General features: G+C 30.8%; 1 protein-coding gene across 1 annotated transcript in view; it reads left to right on the top strand.

Annotated features, from left to right (window-relative positions):
• The window catches only part of EFCAB5 (EF-hand calcium binding domain 5), a 119,723-nt gene that overhangs the window by 35,879 nt on the left and 72,582 nt on the right, over window positions 1–11,262 (top strand). Inside the window, exons 9-10 of the mRNA XM_023530372.1 lie at window positions 3,186–3,255; window positions 6,245–6,312. Of these exons, the coding sequence (XP_023386140.1) occupies window positions 3,186–3,255; window positions 6,245–6,312 (138 nt within the window). The remainder of the gene's footprint in view (window positions 1–3,185; window positions 3,256–6,244; window positions 6,313–11,262) is intronic.

Here is an 11,262-nt window from a genome sequence, read left to right as displayed (position 1 = left end):
TATGTACCTATCAGTAATCACTTTAAATGTAAATAGATTAAATGCTCCAATCAAAAGACATAGGATAGTTGAATGGATAAGAAAACAAAACTCATACATATGCTGTCTACCAGAGACCCACTTTAGGCCAAAAGACACACAGACTGAAACTAAAAGGATGGAAAAAGATATTTCATGTGAATGGAAACAAACAGAAAAGCTAGGGCATCAATACTGATATCAGACAAAATAGACTTTAAAACAAAGATTATAATAAGAGACAAAAAAGGACATTACATAATGATAAAAATATCAATCTAATAAGAGGATATAACCCTTGTAAACATTTATGCACTCAACATAGTAGCACTTAGCTAAAGCAGATACTGAGTGAAATAAAGGAGAGATTGACAGTAATATAGTCATAGTAGAGGACTCTATCTTTTTTATTTAATTATTTTTTTTTAGTAGAGGACTTTAACACCCGTTGACACAAGTGGACAGATCTTTCAGACAGAAAATCAACAAGAAAATAATGGCATTAAATAATACACTAGACCAGATATTTTTAGAGCATTTCACCTCAAAGTGGCAAAATATACATTCTTTTCAAGTGCACATGGAACATTTTCCAAGGTGGAACACATATTAGGCATATAAAACAAGTCCCAGTAAATTTAAGAAGATTGAAATCATATTAAGCGTCTTCTCTGACCACAATGGTATGAAACTAGAAATCAATTGCAAGAAAAAAACTGGAAAAAAATACCAACAAATTGAGGCTAAATAACATGCCACTAAACCAGGAATGGGTTAACAATGGGATCAAGGAAGAAATAAAAAAAATACCTTGAGACAAATGAAAATGAAAACACAGTGACCCAAAATCTATGGGATACAACAAAAGCAGTCCTAAAGAGAAATTCATAACAATACAGGCCTATCTCAAGAACAAGAAAAGTCTCAAATAATTGATTTAACCTTACACCTCAAGGAACTAGAAAAAGAATAGCAAGCAACATAGCCCCAAGTGAGTAGAAATATAAAGATCAGAGTGGAAATAAATGAAATGGAGTCTATAAAACTAATATAAAGGATCAATGAAACCAAGAGCTGGCTCTTTGAAAAGACAAACAAAATTGATAAACCTTTAACTATACTCATCAAGAATAAAAGAGGGAGGACCCAAATAAACAAAATCAGAAATTAAAGAGAAGTGACAACTGACTCCACAGAAATACAAAGGATTTTAAAAAAATACTGCAAACACTTATGTGCCAACAAATTGGACAATCTGGAAGAAATGGGTACATTCCAAGTAACATACTGAGTCAAGAGAAACAGAAAATCTGAACAGACTGATTACTACTAATGAAATCTAATCAGTAATCAAAAAACTTCCAGTAAACAAAAGTCCTGGGCCAGATGGCTTCACAGGTGAATTTCACAAAACATTCAAAGAAGAATTAATACCTATCCTTCTCAAACTATTCCAAAAAATTTCAAGAGAAGGGAAAACGCTCAAGCTCATTTGATGAGGCTACGATTACCCTGATTCTAAAACCAGACAAAGACATTACAAAAAAAGAAAATTATAGGCCATTATTCCTGATGAACATAGATGGAAAAACTTCAATAAAATATTAGTGAACCAAATTAAGTAATACATTAAAAAGATCATACACCAAGATCAAGCAGGATTTATTCCTGGGATGCAAGGTTAGTTCAATATCCACAAAGCAATTAATGTGATACACCACATAAATAAAATGAAAGATAAAAATTATATGATTATATCAAGAGATGCAGAAAAAGTGTTTGACAAAATCCAGCATTTATTTATGATAAAAACTCTCAGCAAAGTGGGAATAGAGGAAACATACCTCAGCACAATCAAGGCCATATATGACAAACCCATAGCTAACATCATACTCAACAGTGAAAAGCTAAAAGCATTTTCCTTACGATCAGAAAGAAGACAAGGATGCCCACTTTCACCACTTTTATTCAACATAGTATTGGATGTGTTAGCCACAGCAATGAAACAAGAAAAGAAATAAAAGGTATGCAAATTTGAAAGGAAGAAATAAAACTGTCATTGTTTGCAGATGACATGATGCTATATTAGAGAACCCTAAAGATTCCACTAAAAAACTATCAGAACTGATAAATGAATTCAGTAAAGTAGCAGGGTACAAAATTAATATTAAAAAATCAGTTGCCTTTTTATACACCAATAATGAACTAAGAAAGAGCAATAAGAAAATTCCATTGACTATTGCATTAAAAAACGAAATACCTAGGAATAAATTTAACCAAGGAGATGAAAGACCTATATTTGGAAAATTATAAGACATTGAAGAGGATACAAGTAAATGTAAGAATATACTGTGCTCGTAGTTAAGAAGAATTAACATAGTTAAAATGTTCATACTACCCCCAAAAATCTATAGACTTTAGTGCAATCCCTATCAAAATACCAATGGCATTTTTCACAGAACTAAAACAAATAGTCCTAAAATTTATATGGAACCATGAAAGACACTGAATAGCCAAAGGAATCTTGAGAAAGAAGAACAAAGTTGGAGATACCACACCACTTGATGTCAAACTACATTACAAGGCTATAGTAATCAAGACAGCATGGTACTGGCATAAAAACAAACACAGTTCAATGGAACAGAATAGAGAGCCCAGAAATAAACCAATGCCTATAAAGCCAGCAACCGCTCTAAAAAATGAAGTCTATTTTCTTTTAAATGGACCAAGAAGAACTCTGAAATTTCCTTTTTTTTTTTTTTGTGATTGAAAAATGAGGAGTTATAGAGGATTCTTTGGATTACCATGTTGGTTGCCAAAGGGACCTTAGTTCCATCATGCCTATGTCTAAGGATTGATAGAAATGTCCCTGGAGGGGACAAACAGGATCGCTCTCAGCATTCTAGTTTTTATACAAAAAGGTTGATAATCATTGAGGACATACATGAAAGCATTTTATATACCTTGAAGTATTCTATGACCTAAATTATTATTATTTTATTATTTAAATAATAAATAATAACTATTTATTAATAGTTAATTATTACTATTTCTGTCCCTGGGTTAGAAGGATTACTCAGGACTTAAAATGAATATAGATGGCTTTTTGTCTAAAATACTAAATATATGGTTATTGAAAAGTAATACATGATCTCTTTGATTTGTAGATTCAGAATGTTCTTTATGATTTTTTTCAAAATCCAGATTTCCGGCTTGGTAAGCATACCTATTACTATAGTATTTACATTTTTCTCTCTTTTATTTAGGTGTGTGGGGGGGTGATGCTGAATTAAGATGAGTCAGTATTGAGACAAGTGTTATTTAAAGCTCTACAGATGTACTTAAGCTCTTTTGCTCTTTCCAGATGAAGAATGTAGAAAAGCAGAGACGCAATCAGTGATTTTTAATCTAGTAACCCACTTTATTACAAATATTCTATAATACCCCTTTATTATTCAATGAAATTCCTAGAAAATATTACTTACATACATAGAATTTTAAAAGAAAGATGTAATGTCATATCTTTGTAATATAAAGGAGAAATTCAAGGAAAGATGTAAGAAAATTATATGTTCTATATTTCAATATATAGATGCTTGGTTATAACTTCACTATAAGACTTAATGGAGTAGTCAGAAATTTATACCGACTTATATTGAATGTTTAGATATTTAAAAAGTAAAATTATATCCACTCGACCATTTTTTTTGTATTTGGCATTTTGAAATAAGAGCAAATAAATGGATTTGTATATATATGTAGAATCCCCATGAATAGGAGAGCTATAAAATGCAGACTGACACAGGTGTGTTGTATTGGAGTTTAGATACAATTTATGATATTACCTCTCATTATTTAATTTCCTGAAATGGTGAACAAATTTTGGTAAATTTCCAGAATGAAGCAAAGTACAATCTTCTCTCAAAGTTTTATAGTGGTTACATTTTTCAAAAATTCAACAGCAAAAATATATTCTGTGTTTATATTTAAAATACAGATAGATTCTAGACTCGGAATTATTATAAGCAGGTTTTTTTTTCCACCTATTTGAATATCTGGCAGAAAGGGGAAAGTTTTTATTATGCAGGAGTTGCAAGAGTTCTGTCCCTAATCTTCTCCCCATCATTATGATGACAAAAACTCACCTGCAAATTCCCTCCATGCTCACTGGGAAGGAGGGTGATAGTAAGTACCACACCAATGGATAGCCACAGATTTTGATGCTTTTATTTTCAGAAACGTTTCCTTACATGAGATTAAGCAAAAAAAAAAAAAAAGTAAAAATAAAAATCTGACTTGTTGAATTGAGAACTAGAGTTGGGGTCCTGAGATTTACATAATTTATATCCAATTGATTTTTATTCAATTGATTTTTGACCACTTCATTACACTGATAATAATATATTGTCTAAAGTCTGTTCTCACTTTTAAAAATGAAATATGCTTTCTAGATCACTGGTCCTCAAACATGGCTTGGACCTTGATGACAACATTTTTTTTTTCTCTTTCTTCCTTTTCATCCTGTCCAAACACTATAATTTTCTTCACAGTCAGCACAACCTCAATTTCCCTTTCAGAAAATCTTTGAAATAACTTATTTTACTTATTTAGTTGTTGATGGGGGAATGAATTAAGAGAGCTCTATTTAAGACTGTGATAAAATTTAGACTAGTCCAGTTTACAGTGACCGTTTCTCCTCTCCTCTTATACTGTATAGTATTTATTTTCTGTACCATTTATTCATTCAATATTTTTTGAGCCTTTACTAAATTCTAGATACTGTGATGGAGTAGAGGGTGCAAAGAAGACTAAAAAATATTTCCTGACCTTAAATTGCTTAAAGTCCAGCCAGGGAACAGACACATATACCTAATAACAACTGTTACTGGTAGAAACCAGTCTGGCTTGCATAATCTTCCAGAATTTGGGGACAAGATCTGGGATGGGGATAACAGCGTTTAATGCATAAGCTTATACTAAAGTTTATACAATCCTCTTGTGACAGAAATTGATATCTTATAATAAGGAGTTAAAAAAATCAAGAGTGACTGAAGAATCTTTTTATGTACTAGCCCATGATTAGCAGGAGTTACTGTTAGAAGTAGGAGAGGAAGCCAATGTATTAGTTCTTTCATCTTGAGTTCTCATATAATTTTGTGTGTTTGTATCTTGATAAGGTCAATAAGGATCACATAATTGTCATATTAAATGGAAGTTTAAAAAATCTTTATTCCAACTAACCGCTACATTTACCATTAATTATTATTCTGTTGTTCATGGAACTTTTTTCTTTGCTTTTATGATCTCTTTCTCTCTTGATTTTTCCTTCTATCTTGATCACTTTTTAGCATTTTTATTTCTTGATTCTTCTTTTTTTTACACCTTAAATGTTGTTTTCCAGAGTTTCATTTTGGCTCTATTATCATTTTACACACTACTCATTCCCTGGATTTTCCTTTTCAAACTCATGACTTCAGCTGATGACTCTCAGCCATAGTCCCATCCCAAACCTTCTCCCTGAGTTCCGGATCCTATTTAAAAAGATCTACAAGATGACTGGTTAAGTGAAAAAAGCAAGTTGCCGACAAATATGATCACATTTATATGTAGAAAAACAAAAGTGTATGTGTGTATAGAAAATGAAGGTTGCTGGAAGGATGACAATAAACTATTGACAGAGATTTCTTCTGGGTTAGAGTGAGTACTGGTGGAGGATAAAGGAAAAGGTAGATATTCATGTTTTTCTGCTTATATTTTTGCATTATTTGAATCTTTTACTAAAAGAACATATTCATATATTGTTTATTTAATTTAAGAAACATTAAAAGACAAAATAAAACACTTAAGAGAAAGTTTGTATAAGTGTTGTGTTTTAGAACCTGCTAGCATAAATACAATCATAAACCAACACAGAGGTTTTAACGGTCTTTTATACTATTGATGTGCATGCTTGTTTTTGCTTTATCTAAACCTGGTCATTAAAAAGGGAGGCACGTTCTTTTCAGTGTTTGGGTTGCTTAGTTAAATAAAAACCCGGAAAAATAATAATTTTGTAGTAATTGGAATGTTACCACACTATATATCATTTACTTTATTGTAAATATTGATGGACATTAATTAAGAAATACTTTTATGTTCTTCCTTAAAGCACTATAATGTGAATATAAAATATGAATGTATTATAACCAAACTAACTAGCAATTAACTTTTATTCCATAATTAGAAGCATGTTGCAAACAATTGAATATTGCTGACTCAATGGAACCAAGATTGAACAAAATGGAATTTACAGAAGTAAGAAGTTATTTTACCCATTATTCGAATCAAATTATTTTGCCAGTTTCAATTGTCTTTTGGTAGATGTCATGTCTACATTAACTTAGAATTAAAATAAATGAAAGCATAATAACTTATTTTATCAGTTCTAAGATGCATACTTTAAAATAATTTAATGCCTCTGAAATTAGGTTGCATCTTATAAACAAAGGCATCTCACAATTTTTTTTAGTCAGTGGTACTCATGATGTGAAAGTGTAAAAAACTTCTACTGACTCCTTCAGGTAAGATCAAGAAAAATCAGCTCTTGTATTTAGTGAAATCTGGTTATCCAGATAATAATGAGATTTAAAACTTAGCTATGGGCCAGGCACTGTCCTAAGCTATCCATATATTAACTTAGGTAATCCTCTCAGCAGTCCTTATTCCTTTCTTTATAGATGAACACAGTGAGATTTAGAAAGGTTAAGTAACTTGCACAAGGTCTCATAGTTAGTCGAGCTGGGGAAATTTGTATTTAGTCAGTTTGGTTTCAAAGTCTACATCTGAGAAAATATGATTCTATTATAATGGAATAAGCAAAAGAAGCAATTAATGGTACCAGAATCCTAAGTCTTCTATAGTCTGCTTTTATATTTTTTCATGTCTTTCTTCTAATTTCCTTTGTTTTTCTCTGAGTCTGAGTCAAAGTAACTTTCTCTTGCTCTCCTACAACCTTGCTCCACTGAAGATGATGACTAGGTACTATATACAATTTCAAGGTTCTCTGTATGAAGGATTTCTGAAATCTTTCTTGAAATGATTACCATACAGATAAGAATTGGCAATCCTGTCTTAGTTATGTTCTGTGTTTTCTTAGATTCTGTATTTGTCTATTTGGTATTCATTAGTCACAGGGCCAAACTAATGGCCAAAGTTGTTTTATATCTCCCTTGCGATCCAGAGCCCATACTCTGAACCACCTTCGTATCTAAATCTAACTTAACAAGCCAATATTTTTCGAAGTTTCTCAATTGTTTTAAAATTTTAAAAGCTGTTTTCTAACTTAAGTATTTTCTAACTTACAGAAATTTTTGTTAATTTTTATGTAAGGAAATTTATTGAGGTCTTTTCCATCGCTCAAATGCTTAGGCAGTTCTGTTCTTTCCAAACTCAACTAAATATCCATCCATTTTTTTCTAGCTCTTTTTATTTTTTAATTAATTTGAAACTTATTTTGATAAATAATGAAGTGAGAATCTAACTTCACTTTCCCCCTAATATGACTAGCCCAATAAATATACCACTCTATTAACAAACCTTTCTTTTAAAAGTAACTAATATTCCAAATGAAATTTCCTCTACATCACTTTCCCTCTTCCCGATGGGAAGTGAAAGTAGAACATTTTGCAAAATTTGAATGACTGAAATTTTTTAGTGCCCATGTAAATTCAGTTTTTCCAAAAAGAAGAGTATTCTCTATGATGAATTTCCTCAAGAATGTGTATATTTTAATGCATGAATTATTCTTGGTATCAGATAAATCAAAATTGGAAAGATGGAAAGGAGGCTTTCCTTTACTTTAAAAAACTCAGCTGCAAATAGCACATCACAATTTTCAGTAAAATTTTTTTAATCTTTCCCAGATAAATTAGAAGTGGCGAAAAAGTCCTAGTTCCATTTGGTCTCTTGTTACCTTGCCTGCTGTTGACAAAGTTGACAAAGCTGTCATCCTTTCATTGTCTTTTTATATTTCTTGAGAAAGGCAATTTAATTTGACAGACTGAAATGAAAAGATTAATCATAGTGTGACTTTTTGCCCCTTTTCAGTTGAAAATAGATTTATTCCAGAGTCCCTATTTTATCCATAAATTGCCAAAATAACATCATTGGAGTAAATTTTTTTTAATTAAGAGAACTAATATTAGAATAATGTTGTAAAAATGAACTTCCAGGTCTTCTAAGTTTGCAAAGAGAGGTCTTTTCTAGCAATGTCATGTTAAAATGTAACTTTGCCTATTCCTTCATGTGATTGGAGACCTCTTCATATTTCCTATTTCCTCATTTCTAAGATGAATAGTTTTCTTTTTGCACTTCTGAAATCAAAATGCATCTTACAGGTGATGGAGATGTTTATATGGCCTTAGTGATGATGATTTCATGGGTGTATACTTACCCTAAACTCATTTAATTATGTATATTAAATATGTATGTGTCACTTTTACATGTCAATCATACCTCGATCAAGTGTTTTTTTTTAAATATGCATCTTATAATCAATGTATACATTTAATGAAATAATATTTTTCTCTTCTCCAACTCCTATAATCTGTTGTTAAATCAATAGTCTATCTTATGATTGGTGATTTTTGATAAATAAAAAAATGCAATTTCCACTTTATAAGCAAAACACCTAAAATGACAAAAAAGATTAACTTATGAGAATTGTTAAAGAAATATCTGATAAAGAAAATAAGCAATCGAACAAACAATATTGAGATTTCAAGATTAAAAATAATTTAATGCAACCAAGACTATTTTTATGTTTGTAAATGTTAAAGTTTTACATTTATAAAATTTAAAATTATTAAAGATGATAGGACACTTTTAAGCTTAATGAGTTTATAGAACATTATAATGGAATATATAAAAAAATTTGGTGACTTAAAAAAACAGAAATTTATTATCTCACAATTCTGGGGGCCAGAAGCCCAAAATTATTATCGCTGGGCCAAAATCAAGGTTTTGGCAGGGCTGCACTCAACTGTGGAGGGTATAGTGGAGAACTACCTCTTCTAGCTTTTGGTGGCCGCTTGTATTCCTTGACTTGTGGCTACATCATGAGTCTGTGCTTCTGTGATCACGTTGCCTCCTCTTCTTCTACCTGTCAAGTCTGCTTCTGCCTTTGTCTTATAAGGATACATGTGATTGCATTTAGAGCCCACACAGATAATTCAGGATAATTTCCTCATCGCAAATACGTTAACTTAATCACAGCTACAAAGGCTCTTTTCTCATATAAGGTAGTATTTACAGGTTCCAAGGATTAAGACCTGATATTTTTGAGGACCATTATTCAACCTCCTACATATCCCTTACAATTCACCTGTTTAAAGTATACAATTCTGTGGTTTTTAGTAGGTTTACAGAATTGTGTAACCATTAAAACAATCCATTTTAGAACATTTTCATTACCCTGAAAAGAAACCTCATGCCTATTAGCAGTCATTCCTATTTCTCTCCTAACCTCAGGGCTAGGCAACCTCTAATTTCCTTTCTGTCTCTCATAGCTTTGCCTCTTCTGGAAATTTCATTTAAATTTCATGCAATATGTGGCCTTCTGTCATTGGCGTCTTTCACTTAGCATAATGTCAAGTTTCATTCATGTTATGGCATGTATCAATACTTCATTTTTTTATTGCAGAATAATATTCCTGTATATGGACATACCACATTTTATCGATCCATTCATCATTTGATGGACATTTGGGTTGTTTTTACTTTTCGACTATTGCAACTTTGAATATTTGTATGTAAGTTTTTGTGTGAACGTATGTTTTCAATTCTCTTGGGTATATACCTAGGCATAGAATTGCTAGGTCATATGATAACTCTATATTGATCCTTTTGAAGACCCGCCATACTCTTTTCTCCACTGGCTGCACCATTTTACATTCCCACAAACAGTGAATGAGGGTTCCAGTTGCTCCACATCTTTGCCAATATTTGTTATTCTTTTGGGTTTTTATTTTTGGTTTTATTCTTGTGGGTGTGAAATGGTAGCTCACTGTGGTTTTGAAATGCATTTTCCTGATGGCTAAAATGGTATTGAGCATCTTTACATGTGTTTATTGGCCATTTGCATATCTAGTTTGGAGAAATATCTACTTAGAACCTTTGACATTTTTAAATTAGGTTATTACTGAGTCATAAGAGTTCTTTATATATTCTAGATACAATCCATTGTCTAATAATAATTTGCAAATATTTTCTCCTATTTCGTGGGTTATCCTTTTACTGTCCTAATGGTGTCCTTTGAAGCACGAAAGTTTTAAATTTTGATGAAGTACAGTTTTTCTAATTTCTTCTTTTGTTGCTTTTGCTTTTGGAGTCGTATCTCAGAAATCATTGCTTAATTCAAGGTCATAAAGATAGACATTTATATTTTATGGTTTTAACTCTTGCGTATATATCTATTTAATTTTTGATTCATTTTGAGTTCATTTTTCTATATAGTGTGAAGTATTAAAATGTTTTTTTAAAAAGTATTTGATAAGTCAAAGAGGTAAAAAATAAATAAGAATATAAAGAATCTATTATATTATTAGTAAGACTTATTATATAAGTATGAATCAAACTTCATTTCTTATAGTGACACTATTCCAGTTTTCGTGGAATATTGGTCAAATTTATTATAAATAGGCCACCAAGAAAACCTTATAAGTTCTAAAAACTAGAAATCTGATGTATTATATTCTCTTATTATGTAATAAAACTGGAATAATAAACCAATTTTAAAATTATTTAAGCCCAACAATTTGGAAATTTAAAAAATTCTCTCTTTAATAATTTTTGGGCCAAAATCTTACACCTAATTTTATGGAATGCTACTAAATGTTTACTCAAATGAGAAATTATAGTCTTAAACTTTTAAAAATGGGGTGGGGTGAGGAATTTTAAAAACATAGATAAGTATAAAAATAAAATAACTATATAAATATTCTCATAACCTAGAATTAATTCTTATTAAGAATTATTATAAAACTTTCCAAGAAAAAGTTATTCAATTTTGTAAAAATGATCATGACCAAAAAATTAATTTAAACAACGCATAAAAATACAAAGATGGGAATTTTAAAATCACATTCATTTCTTACCTGGATAACCAATGCCACCTTTAGGATAGCATCATTTTAAACAGCTTTACATACTTTGTCTCAATAGATAGATAGGTCTTTGGCAATGTAGATGATCATAAATTTTGTTATG

Source organism: Pteropus vampyrus, unplaced genomic scaffold (assembly GCF_000151845.1).
Source record: "Pteropus vampyrus isolate Shadow unplaced genomic scaffold, Pvam_2.0 Scaffold50, whole genome shotgun sequence".
NCBI classification, from domain to species: domain Eukaryota; kingdom Metazoa; phylum Chordata; class Mammalia; order Chiroptera; family Pteropodidae; genus Pteropus; species Pteropus vampyrus.
The sequence above is the reverse complement of the archived record's forward strand: the minus strand, read 5'-3'. Positions and strand labels throughout refer to the sequence as shown.